Source organism: Branchiostoma floridae, chromosome 17 (assembly GCF_000003815.2).
Source record: "Branchiostoma floridae strain S238N-H82 chromosome 17, Bfl_VNyyK, whole genome shotgun sequence".
NCBI lineage: Eukaryota > Metazoa > Chordata > Leptocardii > Amphioxiformes > Branchiostomatidae > Branchiostoma > Branchiostoma floridae.
Genome location: NC_049995.1, coordinates 9,332,707 through 9,355,502, shown reverse-complemented (window position 1 = coordinate 9,355,502; position 22,796 = coordinate 9,332,707). Strand labels below are relative to the sequence as shown.

General features: G+C 44.1%; 1 protein-coding gene across 2 annotated transcripts in view; it reads right to left on the bottom strand.

Annotated features, from left to right (window-relative positions):
* The window catches only part of LOC118404220 (IgGFc-binding protein-like), a 54,639-nt gene that overhangs the window by 20,053 nt on the left and 11,790 nt on the right, over positions 1 to 22,796 (bottom strand). For both annotated transcript variants that reach the window (XM_035803247.1, XM_035803246.1), the window contains exons 12-34: positions 20,602 to 20,652; positions 19,837 to 19,981; positions 18,755 to 18,845; positions 18,054 to 18,343; positions 17,391 to 17,686; positions 16,477 to 16,679; positions 15,867 to 15,999; positions 15,053 to 15,139; positions 14,294 to 14,520; positions 13,485 to 13,646; positions 12,770 to 12,891; positions 12,359 to 12,479; positions 12,049 to 12,217; positions 11,371 to 11,570; positions 10,651 to 10,783; positions 9,947 to 10,018; positions 9,340 to 9,443; positions 8,652 to 8,783; positions 8,095 to 8,162; positions 7,163 to 7,247; positions 6,621 to 6,751; positions 1,133 to 1,422; positions 475 to 674 (exon numbers count right to left, since the gene is read on the bottom strand). In XM_035803247.1, coding sequence (XP_035659140.1) covers positions 475 to 674; positions 1,133 to 1,422; positions 6,621 to 6,751; positions 7,163 to 7,247; positions 8,095 to 8,162; positions 8,652 to 8,783; positions 9,340 to 9,443; positions 9,947 to 10,018; positions 10,651 to 10,783; positions 11,371 to 11,570; positions 12,049 to 12,217; positions 12,359 to 12,479; positions 12,770 to 12,891; positions 13,485 to 13,646; positions 14,294 to 14,520; positions 15,053 to 15,139; positions 15,867 to 15,999; positions 16,477 to 16,679; positions 17,391 to 17,686; positions 18,054 to 18,343; positions 18,755 to 18,845; positions 19,837 to 19,981; positions 20,602 to 20,652 — 3,512 coding nt within the window. The remainder of the gene's footprint in view (positions 1 to 474; positions 675 to 1,132; positions 1,423 to 6,620; positions 6,752 to 7,162; positions 7,248 to 8,094; positions 8,163 to 8,651; positions 8,784 to 9,339; positions 9,444 to 9,946; positions 10,019 to 10,650; positions 10,784 to 11,370; positions 11,571 to 12,048; positions 12,218 to 12,358; positions 12,480 to 12,769; positions 12,892 to 13,484; positions 13,647 to 14,293; positions 14,521 to 15,052; positions 15,140 to 15,866; positions 16,000 to 16,476; positions 16,680 to 17,390; positions 17,687 to 18,053; positions 18,344 to 18,754; positions 18,846 to 19,836; positions 19,982 to 20,601; positions 20,653 to 22,796) is intronic.

The window sequence follows — 22,796 nt, the reverse complement described above, 5'->3', positions numbered from 1 at the left end:
CAAAATTGTAACTGTTAGCGCGCATATATTACATGGATGTCTAACCTTTGATAGCCTGGTTACCAAACCCCAGCCCGATCTCTGAAGGGGTCTGGCCGGATGGGATAGGAACTCTTCTCAATTTTGCCCCTTATAGTGGGCAAAAAACTCCACCAATAGAACAGCACAGGATCAGCAGGAGGTAATTACACCCCTGCCATGATTGGTTTAAGACCCCCAACTGTACTTTTTGAATCCATAACAGTGACCACTAAGTACCTGATTCGCTACTGTGATAGCCTGCTGACCAACTGTGGTGTGTTGTAGCTGGCTACCTGTGGTGAGAGTGGTCATCAATCCTAGGTTCTCCTCCCTCTGATCAAGGGCCTTCGAGAACCTTTCTACAGCCATCCTGCCAGACCCAACACGAAAGATATATTTTGAGGTTGGGGTATGGTATCCAGGCTAAACCTTTGACGACTTTTGACGACTTACCTGGTAGTAGTTTCCATACACGGTACAGCCGCATTGCTCCATGGGAACGCAGTCCTGTCCGCTGAGCACGTGACCCTCGTCGCACTCACAGCCTTCTACGCATGCGTGTGGACAGAACCTGGGCGCGTCGGTGTTGGAACACGTGGCGGGGCAGGCGGAGGAGCACGGCGTGTAGTGACTGTTGGCAGGGCACATCAACGCTGGTGGGGGAAAAACAAGAATTTTGCTACTAACTTTCATTTTATCGTTTTAACCCTTGTCCTGCTGAGATTTTTTGCCAATTTTTAACTCCCCCTAAGCTGGTTAATTCACGAGAAAGTAACACTTGACCCATTCTGTGCTGCTGTTGCAGATTTATTTCCCCATTCGATGCAATTTACTGAGGTATGCCACAATTAGGTGAGAAATGCCCCAAACCCGTAAAGATACTGGACCCACATACCGGATCAGCTGATGGAAAAACGACAGCAATATTAGTTTCTTCTTTTCAATCATTTTTAATCGCATTAAGTTGTGATCCTAGGAAGATTTAATTCAGTAAGCCTTTAAGAAATTCCAAGCAGATTTATCGGGAGAAATGGCAGCATCCACGGGCTAAACAGTGCCCAACCGGCCTCGGCCTCCTTAGTGATGAAGATAGTTGAACAATAAGACTTACGACAGAATGACTCGTTCCTCCAGTTGGCCACCATGATGCCGTTCTCCGCGCATGCGTCGGCGTAGGCCTGCAGGCTCTGACACAGCATGTCCCTCTCGCCGTCGAACGCGGCCATGTCGTACACGCACGAGTCAAAGAAGCCGGTCGGCTCCACAGTCCTCGCGCACCGCCCGAAGCTGCCGGCCGTATCGGTGAGTCTGCCGCAGTTAGTCACGCTCTCGACTTCCTGAAGCAGGGCCTGGTCGGCTTGGGCCAAATCAAACTCAGCGGCAACTTCGTCTGGGAGGCAGCTATGGGGCAAAGAAGGTAACGTTGATGAGTAAATGATTGAGAATTCCTGAATAGTTTCCTCAGGTTGGTAAATATTGCACTGAAGAAGGTGCCAACGATACACCATAATGTCGCCAGATGACAAGCGTTGTTTGTGTTTGTGTTCAAGGATATTGAATGTCGTTGTTACTTGGCTTTGTTACATGGTTTAGATAATGTTTTTAAAATGGTAATGATACAGGAGGGCCCCTCTTGATAATTTACGAGCTGATTTTCTACACTTTCCGTCTTGACCCCTATGTGGCCCAGTGGGACACCCTGTGCTTGGCGGGCTATTCTTGGGCACGGTCGGGCTCCTGGACAAGGTTAAAAGTGTACCGGTACCAGGCAACAGAAAAAGACCCTTCTCTTCTTCGCAAGCTCCGAAGAGAACTACGTTTTCCGACTATTTCACAGACAAGTACACACACCGTTAGGGTAGTGAGCTCACCGTCACTGAGCTCACCGTCACGAGTACGGTCGGGCATTTATTGACTCATCAGTCTCAACAACAGGACAACTTCTGTTATACACATCGGTTCATCAGTGTTAACAACAGTGTTAACAACTTCTGTTTACACATTGTTGTTCTCATATCTACGACTCCAAGCATGTCTTGCTACAAGCTGGCGACCGTTTATCTTCTTTGCCACATTGTTATAGTCAATATCGAACTGGACGGTTAAACCGAGGCTCTGTCCAGCGGATGTTCAACGTATCCTGACTTGCATCTACCTCTGAAGTTACAGTAAGTCATCGGAAAGCTTATCGTTAACATAAGGCAACACATTGCCATAACAATGTTGCAAAATCAACGACATTGGCTATAAATAAGTACGCAGATACTTAAACATTAGCCAAGAGGGAGATATCCCACAATGACGCTTACACAACAGCATGAACAACACTGGGAGGAACAACACTCATGTCAGTAGGTCTAAGTTGCATACTTGCATATTAAACTTCAATTCATAACAGAACGTACAAGAGGCCAGTATGCGCCACACAGGGGCTCAACTTTCACACACACATCTTCTGAATCCCACAAGCGGTTACTCTGTGAGCACAAACAATAGCGTAAGGGTTTGATCTCTCTCAAGATTTCTTAGAGACTAGGTTAAGTTACAACTGAGCTCAAAAGCTATAGCAGAAACAGACCATACAGTATAATTAACAACATGAGCGTCTTGAAGTCAGATATGTGAGGGTAGGGTTGGGTGGGAAATATGACCGTACTCAGGAAGGAGAAGCCACGAATGACCTACATGGGAGATGGGGGAAAGGTCAGAGGGTAAATGGGGTCAGAGGGATAAGCATCAGGGTAGGGGGACACGTGACTTGTCTGCTCAGCCGTCGGAAAACTTGAATTCTCTTCTTCGCAAGCTCCGAAGAGAACTACGTTTTCCGACTATTTCACAGACAAGTACACACACCGTTAGGGTAGTGAGCTCACCGTCACGACGAAAAAGGATAGAAGAAGGGAGAGGGGTTAAGAAGGGGGGTAGAGACTGGATGACAGAGGGAGAACAGGCCTGACGCTCAACAGTATTTAACTCACGGTACAAGTTGTAGTGGGCTAGTTAATATATAAGTTACAATCTGGGAGCTGGTGAGAACAGACGGTGTAAAGTCTTTATAATGGCGTAAAAAGAGCTTAACAGCCGCCGTAAGTTCATGATATAAGGTAATCCAAAGTTACACGGTGTTGGAACTGTTGACACCTCCTGGCGAGCTTTGGAGTTCGAGACATAACTTAAGTCCGTTCCGTTCGCGCATACAGCTCAAGGCGTTCGATTTACTAGTCACTCGCGGGTAATCCATCAACGTCATAGCGATACAGTCCTGACTGGTGCGATGATCATGACAGGATTCAAGTTGAACCGTCCGGCAATTGTCTCATGTCAACCACACATGACTGCCACCACAGGCTTCTCTTGTGTAGGTTAATGTCTCAATGAAATCCACGTACAGAGGCCTCCACCCAAGTCCCGCCACACTTGTTGGTCCGTCATATTCATCAGGTACAAGTCCAACGTTCTCGGTTGAATGTAAGGCCAACCCGGGGGTTGTATCTCGTACCGGAAGTACATCGACCGCACAGGGGATGACACTTCCGGCAAAAACTTGAAGTACATCCACACGGGGGCTGACACTTCGGTAAAGCCTCAAGTTCAAATCCACACGGGGGTAAGCACTAACAGTAAAGTTTCAACTGAGTCCTCACAGGGGACTGCACTCACGAGAGTGAAGTGTCTCCGCACGGGGGAGCACACCTCAATTCACCTTCACGTACATTCACATGTCAGGGAAGGGGGAGGGGTTGTACTCACGACAGTGAAGTGTCTCCGCACGGGGGAGCACACCTCAAGTCACCTTCGCGTACATTCACATGTCAGGGAAGGGGGAGGGGTTGCATTCACAGCAGTGAAGTGTCTCCACACGGGGAAGCACACCTCAAGTCACCTTCGCGTACATTCTCATGTCATGGAAGCGGGAGGAGTAAAAAGGCATGGGGGTGAGGGATGCCGGGTGGGGAGGATAGAACAAGGCGGGTGGTGGGAGGGAGAGGGGTCAGGAGGACAAAGTTTTCCGGATAATAGCAGGTAAGAGCAGACCTAAACTTCGGGTGAGAAAACATTCCGTCAAAACAGTAAACAGACAACGGCCTTGTAGGATGGTATAGAATAGCTGTCAATGTGTCTGTAAGAGTGATATCGATAACATTATAAACCGGAAGGAAGAACCTGTCAAATAAGGTATAGTCAGATACACCAAGGGGTTTCATTAAAATATATATCGCATCACTCCGTATACCTTGACAGCCAGCAATGGGCCTGCAAGACAAGGCTGCTGTACAAGAACTCCTTGGAAGCTCAGTCGGAAGATTAGTCCTACCAAGTGTCATGCATGTGTCATGCATATGTATCACACGAAAACACGCAAAACGTCAAGGAAGGGTGTTAACACAGGTGTGTCGGGGGTTCTGCGAGAGCTAGAAGAGAAGAGGAATAAAAGGATATGTTCATAATAATTACCAGGTTCCCACAGGTGGGTGGTCTTGGATGAAAAGTTGTGGAGGGGAGAGTAAACAATCGTAATTGTAAGGAGGAAGTAGATCTAGACTGACGGTCATCATCACGGTTGGGGGTAGTGGGAAAGTGTCAGGGAAGTCTCCCGTTACTGGGCAATCACCCTCGTAAAGGGAAGAATGTGTGAAATAGCTGTGCTCAAATCATACAGAGATCAGTAAATGGATTAGCAAGCACAGTACCGTAGATGTAGTAGAGTGTTACATAAACAACAATCACACAGAGTGCAGGCGAACCTCGCGTCAAAGTCCTAGGTATGCGTCAGGAGATGGGGCTGGGTAAAGACGGGATTGAAGGGGACTTAGGGAAGTGGGTAGGATGGATAGAAAATGCTAGTTGTGGCAGAGGCCGGGAAAGGTCATACCTGCAGTGAGAAACCAATCGTCACAAAACAAATGTCAAGCCTGGTAGAATGGCCACAGGACAGAAGTGAATGTCTGCGTAATGTCCCAGTACAAACAGCGGCTCACAAGGTAGACTAGCGGTATAAAAATCAAGGGAAGTCAAATCAAGGACATAATACTCTTCAGGTCAATGCACACGCAGATCCCTTGTTCTACATCCACTCCGTTTTCCTTCGTAGAATCTGCAGAAATTAGAACGGTCTGAAAGGCGTAAGTTAGAAAGGATCAGAAAGGAGAACGAGCTGCAAGAAGGTACATGTATGATGTATGCATATCAAGAATGTGCACAGGGATATATAAAGTAGGATCCACTCAGCTCTATCTTGTTGGCGATGTAGGGGCTAAAAACGGGGAGGAAGGGGTAAATTGAGATCAATTGTCGTTTATAAGGATCACCACGCTCCCAGGGATGGGTGGTCTGATGACACAATAGAGGGCAGTCTGGCAACTATTGTCACCGTGGGCGGTGAGGATGTGCGTTGTCACTGAGGGACGTCTCGTCGCTGGAAAATCTCTCATAAAGAAAGGAATGTGTGAAATAGCTCAATGAACAAAACCTGCTGCGTACATAAGAAGGCAAAAGATACCGCCATTAGTAGGGTAACCACACGAGACAAAAACAAAAAAACAAAAAAAAAAAAAACAGATGAAGGGCTCGTATCTGCAAAGAAGAATCATACGTATACATCAAGATAATAATAATAATAATAATAAAAAAATTAGCGTCAGCGTCCTGTGGAAATTAAAACGGGGCATCAAACTTCTATGACCAAAAGTCAAAGTCGAGTAATACACACGATTGCAAGAAAACAGACATGTACATGCATACAAGATACGAGGGAGGGGGGACGGGATAAGGGGAAAACCTGAGATGCAGCACTTCTCGGCCAGCCTGCCTGGGGGAAGCTTCTCACGGGGATGGTCAAGTTGAGCCGGTCGGGCGGGGAGGTCGCAGCTCAGGACAAGGAATCCCCGGGGCTGCCGAGGTGAAGCACGCAGTTGTCACAGCAGAAGGGAGGCGCAAAACCAGCAAAATATCCATCCTGCTCCGGTCGGGTACATGGGGTACAGCTCGGCGTGGAGAATCCGGATCCAAGGCAGTACTCTTCACGGCTGAGCGACAGTTTCTGACTGACGGTAACCCAGAAGCGTATCGAACTACAAGGCGAGTCCACGAAGTAATCCAAGAGAATCCACACCGTATAGAGGCACGAGGTTGCGGTACGGGAGAAGAGGTCTCAAAACAGGTCCTTAGTACAAACAACGCAGACTAACAGAGGACAGGACACCATTATAATATAAACTCAACAAGTCAGGAGCTCAACAAAATATGACCGTACTCAGGAAGGAGAAGCCACGAATGACCTACATGGGAGATGGGGGAAAGGTCAGAGGGTAAATGGGGTCAGAGGGATAAGCATCAGGGTAGGGGGACACGTGACTTGTCTGCTCAGCCGTCGGAAAACTTGAAGTAACCTAATCATGAAAATACCGAGAGGATCCCCCGTGGTCTAACGGTTGACCAGGACACATTTGAGGCTTCAGAGCCCGGTCGGCCGGGCCTACATCCCCTACGGCCACGTGTACGAATTGGACCGTAGCATAAGTCGGCGTCACGCCATAGGAAAAATGTCTCCTGACGAGTCATGTCAAGTTGACTACTTAGAAATAGGAATTGCCACTCACTAGGGGTCATCTTCTGTGACCCAACTTTCGGCGAACTCCCTTGTGTTGGTGGTCAGGCTGCCGTCTTTCTTGATTTGATCGTCGTCCCTCTGACCGTTAAAGTCACCACACAATCCGCTCAACTGATTCATCTGCAAGGTCAAGTGCGAGCCTTGTTACTACGACATTACTGTAGTGTTACTACAACATTACTGTAGACCTTCGCATTTGTGTTATCATAATATCCAGTCCAGTTCGTCTATAGTATCGGAGTGATCAAATGTTCCATATACTGCCCTACATACACATCATTCATTATGGGCTTTTCAAAAAAGTGTCCTACAAGACCTATCTAATAGCCTCGTTAGAGTCATTTAATCTTGCTCAGGAATGTAATGACACATTTTTCGAAAGTAGCTGTTTTAAAAAATGGCCAAAAAGTACATTCGTCGATGTCATCCATATAATAGACTGGCCTTAGTGGTTTCAAAAACGTTACAGAGCTAAGAACACTGTTACAGTAAGTGAAAATAGAACGGTAGTATAGTGGGCACAACACTTACCATGCGGTTGGGGAGGCCCACGTCTACCTTCTTGTCTCCATCATACTTGACCTCCATGCAGAAGTTCGTCTCCAGTACTGTCCACCTGTATGGAACATCGTCACAATATTATTTTCGGAACACTTCTACAGCATATACTATCTATTTATCTCCCAGCAGATTTATCGGTGGCCTAAGGCAGTATCAAAAGCAGCGCTCGGTGTTGGTTGATCACTACTGACAGACTTTTTAATTAATTATTTCCTCAGCTCGTAATGTTTCTTGACGACGTTGTCGTCGATGATGATGGGTAAGGGATTTTATGCTTTTTGACTAGGGTTTGAACCCGTGTTGATGCACTTGAATATTTTTTCAGATAATTTTTATACCATTCACCACGATGCTACTAGTTCAATTGCTGTTTATATTCCTTTTCAATTGCTTTTTATAGTCAGTGCACCCAAGGAACGCTCATGATAATGTGTAGAACGGTCTGCTACCGTTCGAAACTGTTGCTTTATATAGACTGGTTTATTGATTGAAAACTCCTGGCAGTCAAAAAGGCTGAATTGTGAGATTCACAGTTACAAAGTTTTTTTTTACAAACACTACAGGTAAAATACATCAATCAACATATATACATTTGCTGCCAATTCACAACATAATAAAATACAATAACAATTACACGTCAATGTTAAATAAAAGTTATTCACTGCTGTTCAAGAGCTTGACAATATACGGTAATGGACTTTGGGCATATCGCTTTGTGCGTGCTAATATGATGTCGACTTTGTTTTTTTGTCTTGTTTCCCTCTCCGTGACTTCACCTCTTGTGCATGATAGCCAAGTGTGGTACAGGTTTGATTTGGCCAGCTTCTTTCTAAACTCCAGACAAAGGTCTTACCACTAACGTTACCGAGACGGAATATTGCAACGATGAACTTGGCTCTTACCTGCCGCTCTTCTTGATGGTGATGCCCTCAGGCAGACACACAGGGGCGTTTCGTCGCACACCGTCCACCTGAAAATATCACTGCTCAGTAAAGCACGAACTACTTCAAAGCAATGGGGTGTACCACATCAATGTATAATTGAACATACAGATGCCAAACTTTGCAGTACTTTTTACTTACAACATGCTGTCAAGATTATGTAAAACACATCTACGTCATGGGTAAATTTGTAGAGTTTATTCATTTTAACAAAAGCTTTTTCATCTTTTTTATCGGCCTGCTGTCAGTTACTGGTGCTTACAGCAATCTCTTAGATTCAACTACTGATCTGCTACTGGTCATAGTCTACTACTGATCTAACACTGCCGGCTACTATTTTCAAATAGTCTTACCTGCTGCTACTGCTAGTGATATGTTACTGAAAATTGGAATATTTTCAAATATCAGTAATGTTTTGGTATTACTTCAGTAATATTTCTGATGTAAGAAATCAGTACTGGCCGTCATTACTGATAAGTAAGATTCCAGTACTGATAATTACACTAAGGGAAACTCACATAGATTTTGTGCCCCTTCTCCATAGTGATGCGATGACCATAAACGTCAACGTAAACTTTCTCGACAAACGTCACTCTGTTGTTGTTGCCGCGATGCTCATTTTTAGCCGCAATGTGGAACGCCGACGGACCCTGAAACAAAATCCACATCACGTTTTAGCTTCGAAACTTAATTTGCAACTCCTTTTCAAGCAAAAGTTGAAGACCAAACACAATTTCTATGATTTGTTTGTTCCTTTCATGTGGGGAGGTGTTGGTAAGTCGCGGTGACTTCTTTACACGCTTGTGTTATGTACATTTAAGAGTTCATAACGCGCCGAGATGCATTTGGTGTTACAAGGCTTGTTCCTTTGCTAGAACCACCGAATAAAATCAGCGAGTGCGCAAAAGCGAAATGACTGGTTTTATGACGTTATGATCATAAACATGTAGCCTATCATGACTGTCACAAATGAGAAATACACATTTCTGTTGGCCAATTTCATTAGAAGCCCTATTGCGTTTCATTATCCAACCCTTGTGTCACTTCTCTGACGTTACAGCGTCATAACCAATATGAAATCGGGCCTTCTGATTGGTCAACGTTGTCTAGCTGTTTAATACTCTGTTATAATGAATTGTGTCAAAAGAGATATCCAATTGCATACAGGTCTTTCCTTTCGAAAAGAATGCATATTGGCGGTCTTACCTGCGTGTACTGTGCCAGTGTGTAGGTGCACGCACCCATGAAGTTGAACCTTAGGTTGTCAAAAGTGGTGTAGTGAGGGTCTCCCCATGCTTTACAGGTTCCCTCTGCAGACAAGGATTCAAAAGAAAACATCCCAATAGCAACAGAAATTTTCCAATACGTACAAGTCGTTTAATTGCACTCACTATTTTCCAGCACACTTTGTGCAATTATCCAGACGGTGCCACAAAGCGAAGTTATTCATGTTCAACTGGACCGCATCACTATTGGGGAATTGGGATTCCTTCCAATTAAAAGAAGTGTGCAGTTATCCATTGTGCAATTATCAAGCTTCTACTGAAAGAACATGATGCAAGATACAGGGGGTTAAGGTGCGTCTTTGTGCCAATAAGCAGATTTGTAGTGTAGGCCTTTTGTCACTGTCTGGATTCTAAGAGTGGATATAGACATAGGATATATCAGTAGTTACCGGATAACCCAGGTCGTTGTTAGCCAGTAATTTCTGACAGGAGAGGCTCTTCTTGCCTCCTGGAATGTACAGAGTTAATAGTAATACTGTGCCAGGATAACACTACAGGAGTGATCGTGTGGATAAAATAGTACATACCACTGCGTGGACAGGAGAAGTCACACTGTGGCTGCAGGGCTGAGGGACTGTCATCCATCACAAGGGCCACATCTACAAAAACAGCGAGTAGATTATTACTACTTTGGACTAATGCTTATAGCCTTTTACCACTTAAACCTGCATATCTTATATTTTGTGAGAAAGTTCTCTGGTACTCAACATATCATAATGACCCCCATCGTAGGTCTTTACGCTGCCTAGAAAATAGAAAAAATAAAATCTGCAGATTTATACCCAAGTTCTTGAAATTTTTTGTTAAATTTTGAGATGTTTCGACTTAATCTTGAGCTGTTTTGACTAAATCTTGAGATGTTTTAGAAAAAATCTTAACATGAAAGCTCATCTATGTCTGTAATTTTCATATTTATGCCAGACTTTCTTACAACACTAAAGTGTACACGGATCAAATTTTCAATGACCACTGTGGAATCTCACTGCACTTGGGGCACCATTGCGGCACTGCCAGGTTCGTTCACTGGGGTCCTGTTTTTAATCTACGCGATTTTTAATAATTTAGATATTGCGTAATACGTAAAAGTATGACTTAGAAGATGACAAAATACACAGAACGCAATAATTTTTTCTTCATCTCTGAAATTCGTTGAGTAATCTTTCGAACCCCACAGTGCCGCACCGGTGCCCCAAGTGCAGTGAGAGTTCACCTTAACATAGACGGAACGCACCTGGCTGACAGGACCAGTGGCCGTTCTTCAGTTGCCATGTCTGTCCCTCTGGACACGCGATCTTGGCACACATCACTTCATCCCCGGCCAGACAGGTGCACTCCTCGTCACCCAACACGAACTTTTCATCCAGCTGAAATTATCATACGTCACAGTTAAAATTCCCGGCCAAACATGACAACGCACACTCCTAGTCTCATCGAACAAAATGCTCATAAAGCTTTAATTACAATAATTCATTAAGTATCGGGAAGGATCCATCTTTAGCTTCGATTTATGTCACTTTAGATCAATAGAATAACTTGAAATTCAGGATTTGTAAATGGGGACTATCCTAACAAATTCATAGTATCCTGGTAAGTTCTACATCACATTTCCAAACCGGGGCCTGGCCGGGTAGCTTCCGTGAACGAAAAGTATGATATAAAAGATACCAACCTACACAAGACGTAGAGAGAATAGTCGTGGGCATTATTTGTGTATATTTTACGTAACTGTATATTCTATTTTTCGTTTCCACAAACGTTTGGTAATGTGACGTTAGCCCAAGACTAATAAATTGGAATTTCCACAGGTAGATTTCTATACCCTGATATATAGAAATATCAACATTTCCATCCATATATAAAAGCATTTAACAACAGTTCTTGTATCATGTATTGAAAAAGAATACAAACATCATAAAAAACGTATATACGTATCGTTTACGTATACTAGTACCTTATAGTAACTGCCTTCCCGGACACAGCCGCAGTCGCTCATGGGAACGCAGCGGTCTCCGCTCAGCAGGTAGCCGAGATCGCACTTGCACCCTTCTACGCATGCGCCCCTGCAGGTGTCAGGAGCGTTGGGTTCTACGCATGTGCGTGGGCATGGTGACATGCAGGAAGAGTACTGGCTGTTGGGTGGACACGTCATCGCTGGGAAATGCAGAAGAGATCTGATTGGTGTGGGACTTTTACCAGTCACTTCTAGATTATAAGACAGTTCACGATTCTTGGAGCACATGCGTAAGGTCAAAGTTGAACTCCCTGTCTTGTAAACATTCCTTGTCTCAACCATACTTCATACATGCATATATGGCCTCCGCCGGTCAGTTCGCAGGCATATACATGACGTATTCACCTTTGATCTGTGCATGCGCAGTTGGATTTTTGAAATGTCTTTTTTCACTTGTTTGGCATCAGGTCAGCTTACTTAGTACGAAAGGAAATGAGATAATCTTTGATAACCTTTCTGGAACCTTTGACCTTATTTCCTGTCATTGGCCCTAGCGCGTATGGCATGTGGAAGTAAGCAACAAACACAGCTCGCAAAAACAGTAAGATCCCATTTAACAACGATAATGATCTAGATAAAGTTTGTGAACAATTATAATACATAACAATTATTACTCACGGCAGAGGTCGGGTCTTCGCCACTTTGGCGGCTCGAGTCCCGCCGATGCGCATGCGTCAGCGTAGGCCTGCAGGTTCTGACACAGGCTCGTCTGGTCTCCACTGTGCGCGGCGAGGTCGTACACGCATGCGCCGAAATATTCTTCTGGGTCAACGGCCTTAATGCAATCCTAAAAACATGTTTTGTTAGCTCGTTGATCTATCCTGGTTTACATCAAATACATTCGTGTAAATTTTGAAATATTTTCAGAACGATCGTAGTACAATAAAAAGATATGCCTCCGCCCTTGAGGCGTCGCAAATAAACTAACCTGGAAGACGCCAGTCAAATCCGTCAGCTGTCCACAAAACTGGACGTCTTCGTACTGCTGGACTAGAGCTGGGTCAGCCTGGGCCAGGTCAAACGTCTCTTCTGGTGTGATGGCTGGGCAGCTAGGGGAAGAGATCATTGCACGCTTACACAATACTACTATAGCAAGGGTTTGGAGACCTCAAATTAAACCTCCGGAGCTCCGGAAACTGAAAATCAGCACCAAGGTCGGGCCCTAGCCCTGGGAAGCCTGAAAAGGATTCCGGTTTGTCACTACCGTGGCCGACAAGTACAAGTTTCTACAATCGTGATTTAACGGAACGACACCACTGCTAAAGGCATAATTCTAACACGGACAGCTTTTACAAAATCATTTTTTTTAATGTGAAGTTAGATATGTACAAGTCTTTACCTCATGTCGTCAGGAGAGACCCAGCTGTTTCCGAATTCCAGAGAATTCCGTGCGGCACTTCCGTCCGGCATTTTGTTGTCGTCGCCCCCGTCTCCGTTGTAGTCACCGCACATCCCGTCAACCTTTTAGGATTAAAACATATTAGGACCTTCGATTGAAATATATATTAAAACTATTTACATTATTTTAACATTTTACCTTGCACGCTAAAATTTCAGTCTATTCAAGTGGCTACAGAAATAGAACTTGAAAACAGAAGATCGTGCTGTTGGAAGAGGAGATTTCAGAGTGGCGACAAATGTGACTTAGTACTAGTAACTATTTCAAAGAGACAACATGTTTCAACTTTAACAATTCATGATCAAATGATAAACATGTATCTAAAATCAACAGAGTCTAAAAGATGCCTTCTAAAAGATGCAATTTTGTAAATTTGCTGTCGGATAGACGAGGACTATGTGGCACTGCACTAAAGTTTAGAATTACTATGATATTAACAGTACCACCTACACAGAGTAGACAGAAGGTAAAGGTTGTATTTTACCTCCCCGGCCGAAATCAGGTCCCCATTTTCACAGGTGGGCCAAAAGAGGAAGTGCCTTTTCCATGAATACAACGTCAGGGGCACGGCGGGATCGAACTCGGGACTTCTAGGTTTCGAGCCCAACACTCTACCAGTTATGCCACACGAAAGACCCATGAAGAAAGACAATACCTCGCCCCCATAGATGTCCGGCAGGTTGATCTCCAGACGGTTGTCTCCATCAAAAGCCATTGTGAAGCACATGTCAGTGGTGATGACCACGTACTTGCCACTCAGCTGGATGGACACCCTCCCTTCGATACAGATCGGCAACGTCCGGAGAACGCCGTCAACCTAATGAACGGTACATGTACAGAAACGAGAGTTCGTTAAGCTCATACCTCCTACCTAAAATATTGAGAGTTTCTACTATGTCTAAGTTTAATTATAGTTCATTAATTATGCAAATAATATATTGATTAACATTTATTTTTTCGTTTGGCTGACAATACAGACAGCCATGGTTGCCCAACTAACCATGACTATTAAAAGGGCTGACCCTGGGAGAGAAATACAAAATACATTAGGTAATATATAAAGAATAGTAACTCCAAACTCTACTTTCTGCCAATCCAGGAAATTTGACCTGTTGCCCTTCAATTTCTTTCACTCTGTGGTGGTACGTGCCTGTGCATAGCATAAGAAAAAATGCCTGGTTCTGACCGACATAAGGTTTTGGGTTATAAAAAAGGATTTAAACAGCATATTTTCTTCCTATAAAGTCTGAAACATCATGAGCTGGCAAAGCAAAGCGGAAATACATGCCCACGGAAAGGCACCAAAATGCTAATCTCCAAGCTGATTTATCGTGTCCAAGACAGAATCCAAAAGGCTAAAGATGATGCAACTACCCACTAATGTGGCGCTCTTTAGCCCTCTAGATATTGTTTTAGACCCCCCCTCGAAAGAACACAGAGATTAGTACCAAAATGTATATTTACCATGACAAGAAGGCCCTGCAGAATCTCCACTTTATGCCCGTAAAGGTTCAGCTCTACCACGTCTATGAACGACACCCTGGCGTTGCTGTTGTGCTGCGCGTTGCGCGCCGCCACGCGGAAGTCGCGGTGTTGCACCAGGACGTACTTGCACTTGCCCTGGAAGTCGTGGCGCCTCCCGTCAAACGTGATGTAATGTGGGTCTCCCCACCCCGTGCAGTTACTGGATTCTGTTGAAATAAATAGACGTATCATTTGTTTCGTGAAATTCTACCAACTCTAAACTCTTCTTCCTGCACCTCCCATCAAACGTGATGTAGTGTGGATCACCCAATTAACGCCGTGCAGTTACTGGATTCTGTTCATCATAATATAGCACATATGTTTCATATGATACCAATTTTAGGTAAAGTCAATCTTTCACGATTCCCAATGACATTTTCGAGCATATAGTAAATCGGACAAAGTAACCACAAAATATGCCAATATCTATATATCATTTTTCATAATTCCGTACCAAAGAAAAAGACGTGAAATAATTGAGTACAAATAGTTTTGTGTACCATTTTCTTGGCCGAGAACAAGTCATTTGTTAAGCCTTTCTATCAAATCAATGTGGCGCAGATTAGTCAACAAAATTAATGATTTATACTACTAAAGCTATCAGTCAGAATAGCATAATGCATTACAAAGGGTGATATTATTTTGTTTTTAAGACTTCCAAACACTACAATCTGGTCAAATCGGAGTTTTGAACTTCACCTGTGGGACAGAAAAGTGTTCCCAGGCATTCGTTGGTTTCCGTCACTCCTTGGCTCGCTCCTGGATCATCGGCCATTAGTGGTGCATCTGAAATAGCGAGAAAAAGGTCATGGCAAATCAGTCAGAATCCAGCTGATAACTGCTTGCTATCCTATTTTGGTGCACACGTTTGCCGAATAAGTCTCCAAGTTATTCTACCGTCCCCTTTGTACTGTTGTCTGTCGTCGTCAGAGATGCATCCTCCTACGCAGGGACATCCAACTGCACTTTCAACCGTCACTCTTAGTTTCTGTGGACGTCCCCCCCCCCCCACCCAAACCAGCTGTCAGCCAATGAGAGGATAGGCTTCCCGTTTTCAAAAGCTGTATTGCATGTATAAGGGTATACTCATTAATATTTATAAGCAGGGTGGTAAGGAACTAAGGGTGACGGTTGAAAGAGCAGGGAACATCCAGACAGGCAGTTTGACTGTTGGATGTCCATGCGTAGGAGGATGCAGGGATGTAGCAACGGCTGGGCTCTGGATCCAGACATTTCTTCCGGTAAACCACCGGGAACCGGGGGAACTCCTCGGTGTTTTTAATCTAATAAATAGGTCTCGGTTTGATTTTAACCCCATTGAAAAAATCCTAGGGCCCGGCCTTGCCCCAAAATAGCCCGGTAGCCCCGTGCTGTCCTATTGGGTCAGTTAGGAGTCAAGCTCTCTAAAGTGCGGAAAAATGGCCCGTTAACTATCCCATTTTTCAAAATGGGACAGTAGCATATTATGTATTAGTATTGTGTACACCGAAAACACATGCCACTTCCTCCTTACCGGGCTGACATCCCATGACGCCCTCCTCCATTCTCCACGTGGACCCGGGTGGGCAGGCGGCCTGCACACACCTGATGTCCCCGCTAGGGCCGCACGTGCAGAGCTGGTCACCCTCGGACCAATCGTCGTTCAGCTACGATAAACAAATTCAAAGCCATACCCATGAATAGACCCTATTCCAGAAACGGGGGCCATTTTGAAGTTTATGGATTCATTAGGGGTCATGCACAAAAACGTGGCTAGAGCTTGTTCTATAGTATGGGTAGGCGATCTCTAGCGGTAAGTTTTGCCCCTTTCACTTCAACTACTGGTTGAAAGTAAAATAAAAGTTCCTTTGACACACGAAAATGTGAAGTAGTTCATCGTTCAGCTACGGTGAACAAATAGGCATCAGCAGTATGGTAATCCGTTTGAAAATGAAATAAAATAAATGCAAATGAGGTCAGTCACGTTATATGTAGATTACATATCAATTCATAGAGAGGGTGGAGAAAGGATCGCACCACCCCTCTTTTCACCTTAAAAAGGCACGTGCAGGCCAGGCAAACATGACGGCGAGTGACTGCCTCTCTACAATTGTCTACCGAGACAGATGGATGCCAATACTTACCCTGTGGTACCTCCCTTCCTTCCAACACCCGCACTGGTCGGCAGGGACGCAGACCTCCCCACTCAGGACGAACCCGTCCAGACACCGGCAGCCTTCCATACACCGCTCGGTAGGGTTGCACTTCTCGGCCGCCAGGTCCGCACAGGTGGCCGGGCACGGGCTGACGCAGTGGGCGTACTCGGACATCGGTGGGCACCGCATGGCTAAAGACAAAGAAAGAATCTCCGAATCAGAAGAACACCTTTTCTCACAAGGCGGCCATGATGGATCGAAAACGAAGCCAATGTGGCAAACAAAAAATTGTCCATCAAATATTACCGTTATTATGCTTTTATTTTGCATATCATCAGTCTACGCTACTCTAAATTGCTATATCTTTCTGTGTATAACACCAGTTATAATATTTATCACTTGATCTTATATATATTGTGAAAATATGTATGTTTTGGGGGAAAACTAAATGGGAGCTGATTTTAGAAATAAGGTTTGTCTATTTGCCTCATTGACCTTGTTTTCGATCTATCATGGCCGCCACGTGAGAAATGTATAGAGATGTGAGAAACAAATATGCACGTAGTATACATGTAGCTACATGTGCATTATTTTCATACATTTGGTTGTGGTTAGGATTATGAATAGGGTTGAACTAGCCGACGTTTGGTTTTCGGCACCTTCCCCAGAGGGTTGATAGCTTGTTCTACTTCGCACTGCAGCTAGGTGTCGCTGCTGCGGAATTGCAAATGCGGCCCTAAACTAAAATATTTTGTTGTGAATTCGATCAAAAAACGTTGAAATTCAACTTTGGTGGATTCTTTAACGGGACTTTGACTCTACCAAACGAATTTTAAGCAAACTTAGAAAATAAATCATATTTCTATGTTGTTTTCACATTAGATAACCAATTTTTTGCTTACGACAGAATGAATCGGTCCTCCAGCTCGGCTGAGGCACACCCTCATCCACGCATACGTCGGAGTACGCTTGGATGCTCTCGCAAAGCAGCTCGGGAACCGTCCCTTCGTGGGAGGCCATGTCGAACACGCATGCGTCGTAGTAGTCCTTGGGGTCAACGACCTCGTGGCAGTCCCCGAACGGTCCGTTGGGATCGAGTATCATCCCACACTGGCTGGTGCTTTCTATGGTCTGTACGAGGGCGGCGTCGGCTTGGGACAGGTCAAAGGTGATTTCCGGAGTGTCCTCAGCTGGGCAGCTACAGAAACAATGTTGATATTATACGCAAGATAGGTTAGCATTCACTTATATAAGCATCTGGACAGATTTTGTAAATGATCAGACGTTCCGTTGGCTACATTTCGTCAGTGACACGGAGCAAGATCTGTTGAGCATTTCAACCGAAAACTATGAATTGATAAGCGGGGTGACCAGCCCCTCTAAATCTGTCCTGCCACTTGCTATACATAATGCAATGGAACATCATTCAGCTTCTTAAACCGCCTAGTCTAATTCATTGACCTTATTTGTTTGGAACTGAAGACGCTACAGGAAGATGAGGAAGAAAAAACAGCAAAGAGCAAAAACAATATGTTTCCCTCCCGTGAAGGTAAACATTATCATACCTTGCATCAATGATGTCAGCCGCTTTCCAACTGTCACCAAACGTCGCCTGGCTGGTTGCGAGACTCCCGTCAGGGAGCTGTCGATCATCCGTGCGGTCTCCATTGAAGTTGCCACACATGCCTCGAGACTGGCCAATTAGGTGGTTTGGCACTTCCAGGTTGACCTCGTGGTTGCCGTCGTACGTGACCCGGAGGCAGAAGTCGGTGTAGATGATGACGTCTCTTCCGCTCATGCGCACTCCTGCCTTGCTGCCGAGGCATGCCGGGAGGGCAACAGGGACGTCGTTGATCTACGTGTACAAGATGGTCAATTAACCATTACTTTTAGAAACCGCTGGCTATTAACAAATTCTGAAAAGTTTATTTTCTTCTCACAACCTATAGTGGGCCATCTCCGTTTTCTTGGTCAGACACTGGGACACACATGTACAGCTATGCAAGCATAGATAAAACTGCAACAGGTCGCTAGTCTACTGGCATCACCGCATGTGTTAAACGTCCGTACGTACTGTTTGCCATGAGTGTTGATCATAACTGCTAAGTAGAAGTGTCATTTTGAGAGTCGTTTGTATAATTACTCTATTCGGCCATCTATCACGCCACCCACTGCATAACATCTAGGAAGAACTAGGTTATCAAAAAGTCAAAAGATATCAAACAAATATTTTAAGAATGGAAAGGAAGAAGGACGCTCGTCGTACCGCAACCCTGTTGTTTCTGGACACGGTGATCTTCTGTCCATACACCTCCACTGTTACTCTGCCCACATACGACACGTGGGTCCGCCCGTTCCTGTTTGGTAAAAAAAAATGGTTATGTACATGTAGATAGCATTTTTTATACAGAGCAATGCAAGTTAGCTTACAGTGTCTTATACATCCTCTCTCTGCCTATGGCTGATTGAGCCTGCTCTCGATTCCCAAGAGCGTGTGGTCAAACACCTCTAATTCTAGAGAAGAATTCCCACAACCCCTATTAGGAGCTCGGGATTCTTCGTCACAATGACAGTCCAATAGAAGCGCAGGGTTTTCTACCACTGCATGGAAGCCGCATGCTCCAACACCGTGATAGCAAACAGTTCTCAGTCTGATACCGATCGGTCCATGTTATAACACATACATAATAAATCAATAGGCCTGACTTATACTTGCAGGTGCCATTAAAGGGGCATTCCACTCCAGAACGGAGTCTTGTTTTACAACAGATAATGTGTCAATGAATACTAATCAGCTGAATTTCGTGGAATTCACCTTGGGATGAATTGCGCGATGTGTGTTTTGTAAAAAAAATATGACACTCACTAAACCCATGCAGACCCTTCCCATGCATTCCCTATACGCATAGACATTTTTTATCGTGCATATTTTCGGAATAAATGAGGTTCGCTAAGCACACCGAGAAGGCAAATTGCTCATAAGATATCAAAGAATACAAGAACAAGACGAGATTTCTTAGCGAACCTGAAATTAGTTTTGTAACCGTACCTAAAAGTTTTGCATTGTATTCAGCCATAGGGTTAATTCAATTAGAGGGTACTTGGGGAGTTTAGTAGAAGACTGAATGCTTTTGAGGCACGTGGAGCATCTGGGTACTTGATCGTATAATGTGAAGTAGTATGCATTTATTACTTCCTAAAATTAATATCTATCTGAAAATAACACGTCCGTGTGTAGTGGAATGCCCATTTAAGCTGAGGCTCAACATTGAAAAGTTGGCAAGAAGCGTGATTTTTTTTTCAGAAGCTGTATAAGTCTAATCGGCTATTCTCGCTAGTCCTACCCACCTGTGTTCGTTCTTAGCCGCCACCCTGAAGGCTGGTTCCTCCGTCCTCTCCGCCAGTGTGTAGGTACAGGTCCCCATGAAGTCTGTTCTCGTCCCGTCAAACGAGATGTAATGCGGGTCTCCCCAGGTACGGCATGATGCTCCGGCTATTTGAAACATTTCACATTCAGTTTTATGCAACGTTACTTCACCTTTATCCGTGGGGTACCTATATCCGTCGTCTTTGAAACAGGGCATTGAGTGATATCAAGCGGACGGGCAGAAACTAATGCAATTGGAAAGTACCGTCCACTTGATATCCCTAAATACCCTTACTATCAATTTTCTTCGAAACCCTGTTAAATACCCGTGTTTTAAAAACAACGGATATATGTTACCCCGTGGATAAAAGTGAATTCTAGCGTTATCTCCTGCAGTAGAATGCTAACCATGTAGGGAATGAAACCAGCAGTAACTACCCAGGATAGTACCCAGGCCAATAAGACTCTGTATCAATAACAACTTCTATTTAAACCTGGCAGATTCGCCTTTTAATGTTGGTATGCACGTACCAATTAGAGTCAAAACAAACGTTTGAAACTTTGAAATTTTGATCGACAAAGTTGACGCAAAGGTCATTTCACAACCACATATTTGCAATAGCCGACGTTTCAGTGACCGTCTGTCACCTTCCTTATGGCAATAATAACTGGCACTTCTTCTCGCTGCAGCTAGGTGTCGCTGCTGCGTAACAAATACGGTCTCGAACGTAAAATACGTCTTTTACCTGATCTGGCACAAGCAGTGGTACCCAGGCAGAGATCTTCATAGGGAGCCACTGGAAATGTTAAAACAATTAATCAGTGATAAATTTTACAAAAATAGACAACTGATGAAATATATACCATAAACGGCTATTAAAAACTGGGATAGGCTATTTCAGATCTACGGTTGAGATTGACATATTACAGTAAACTAGACACTCCACGTGTATGGGATCAAGAGTACGATGGCCCTAACGGACACTTGATCATGTACTGTAAACTTGTCACTCCATTTGGACATGTGCGTGGTAGAGTACAATGCGATCATGTTCCGTAAACTTGTCTCTCTATGTGTCCATTGGGTCAGAATACGATGGCCTCAACGGTGTCCATATGGTGTAAACGTGTGTGCATAGAATCAAAGTACGATGGCCCAAAGGTACAATTGGCCAGGCACTAAATTTTAGTCACGCTGTATGTATGTACCACAGTACTAGTAAGATGCTTCGAAAGTACACGTGGACATGTGCCGTAAACATGTATATATGGGGCCAGAGTACAATGGCCCTAAGGTACAAGTGGCCATGTTAAGTAAATTAGACGACCCACGTGTATATTTGATCAGGCAACGATGACCCTAACGTACTCCTGGGCATGTGTGCTGTGAATGGACACTCCATATGCACATGGGGTCAGAGTAAGGTCACCCTAAACTACACGTGGCTATATTACAGTACACTAGTCACACTATGTATGTGTGCATGTGGTCAGAGTACGATGACCCTAACGTACTCCTGGACATGTGTGCTCTTGTGCCCAAGGGGCCAGAGTACGGTCACTTTAAACTACACGTGGCTATATTACAGTACACTAGTCACACTATGTATGTGTGCATGTGGTCAGAGTACGATGACCCTAACGTACTCCTGGACATGTGTGCTCTTGTGCCCAAGGGGCCAGAGTACGGTCACTTTAAACTACACGTGGCTGTATTACAGTACACTAGTCACACTATGTATGTGTGCATGTGGTCAGAGTACGATGACCCTAACGTACAAGTGGCTATATCGCTGTTAACTAGTCACTCGATGTATACATGGGGTCATGAGTTCGATGACCCTAGCGTACACGTGGATAGATGTATCCCGAAAAAGCACGTTTTGTGCAAACTTTTCCCACACGATCCCACCGTAAGGTCAGTCCTACATCCTATTTAAGATCAACAAGTTTGATCCCACTGTTTGCAAAGTTTGCATTCCTCAATTAACAGGGTTTATCCATTCAATGACTCATCGATTCTACGTTTTTCCTTATTTTTCTTACGTAATCAAATATTTCAGGGTTCGTGCTGTAGGTATTGACACTGCATCATTGCTGAAATGTGAAAATACAAAGAGTCTATTTGAATATTTTATCTTCGTGATAAAGCAGGCATTAATAGATCCTGTTGGAACAAAAAACACATGTTGCAATGTTTACGTTACACTATGTAAAGAGGGAATTGTATCGACCGCACAAGTTCCTGGTCAATTGATTGCAACCTGAAATTCTACGGTTCAATCAGGCATGTTACAAAGTTCAAAAGCTACATATTTAAGGGTTACAAAAAGTGCCAAGTCATCTTTGTTCTGATCTAACACCTTTCATTTAGAGCATAATAACTAACATCACACTAGTCGTAGGTCGTCATACGATTTTGATATATAGTTTTGTCATATACTTTTAAGCACGTTTCGACAGGAGCATCCACTCACAAGGATCTAATTAAGACAGCCTTTTAAGTAGCAGAGTTGAATCTTGTACGACATAATCGCAACTATCAATACAGCGGGTTATTTTTGTGTGTATCGGAGTCCTTTTAACTGGCTGTATTGCCCACACATCACATAGTGACCGGACAATGGCCTTTCTGAGAGACAGCCACTTTGTGGGATGCTTTGGAAAAAAAGATGGAGTTTCAAGTGGGAACAATAGTCTGAGGACTGAGCATCGAATATAGCAAAAACAATCGTCAAAGAAATGGCAAGGTTTAGATTTTTGCAAGTGCAACTGTACATTCACAAGCCTGGGTGCAATCATCAATAGTCTACCGCTTTCTTTCCTATTTTGGTTACCTTAAACGGTGGTAATAAGCAAGCGGAAAGGGAGAGAAAGTGGTATATACAGAGGATGGTATCCAGGCTAAAATTCACACGGTTGACTAGTTAAAAATAAAATA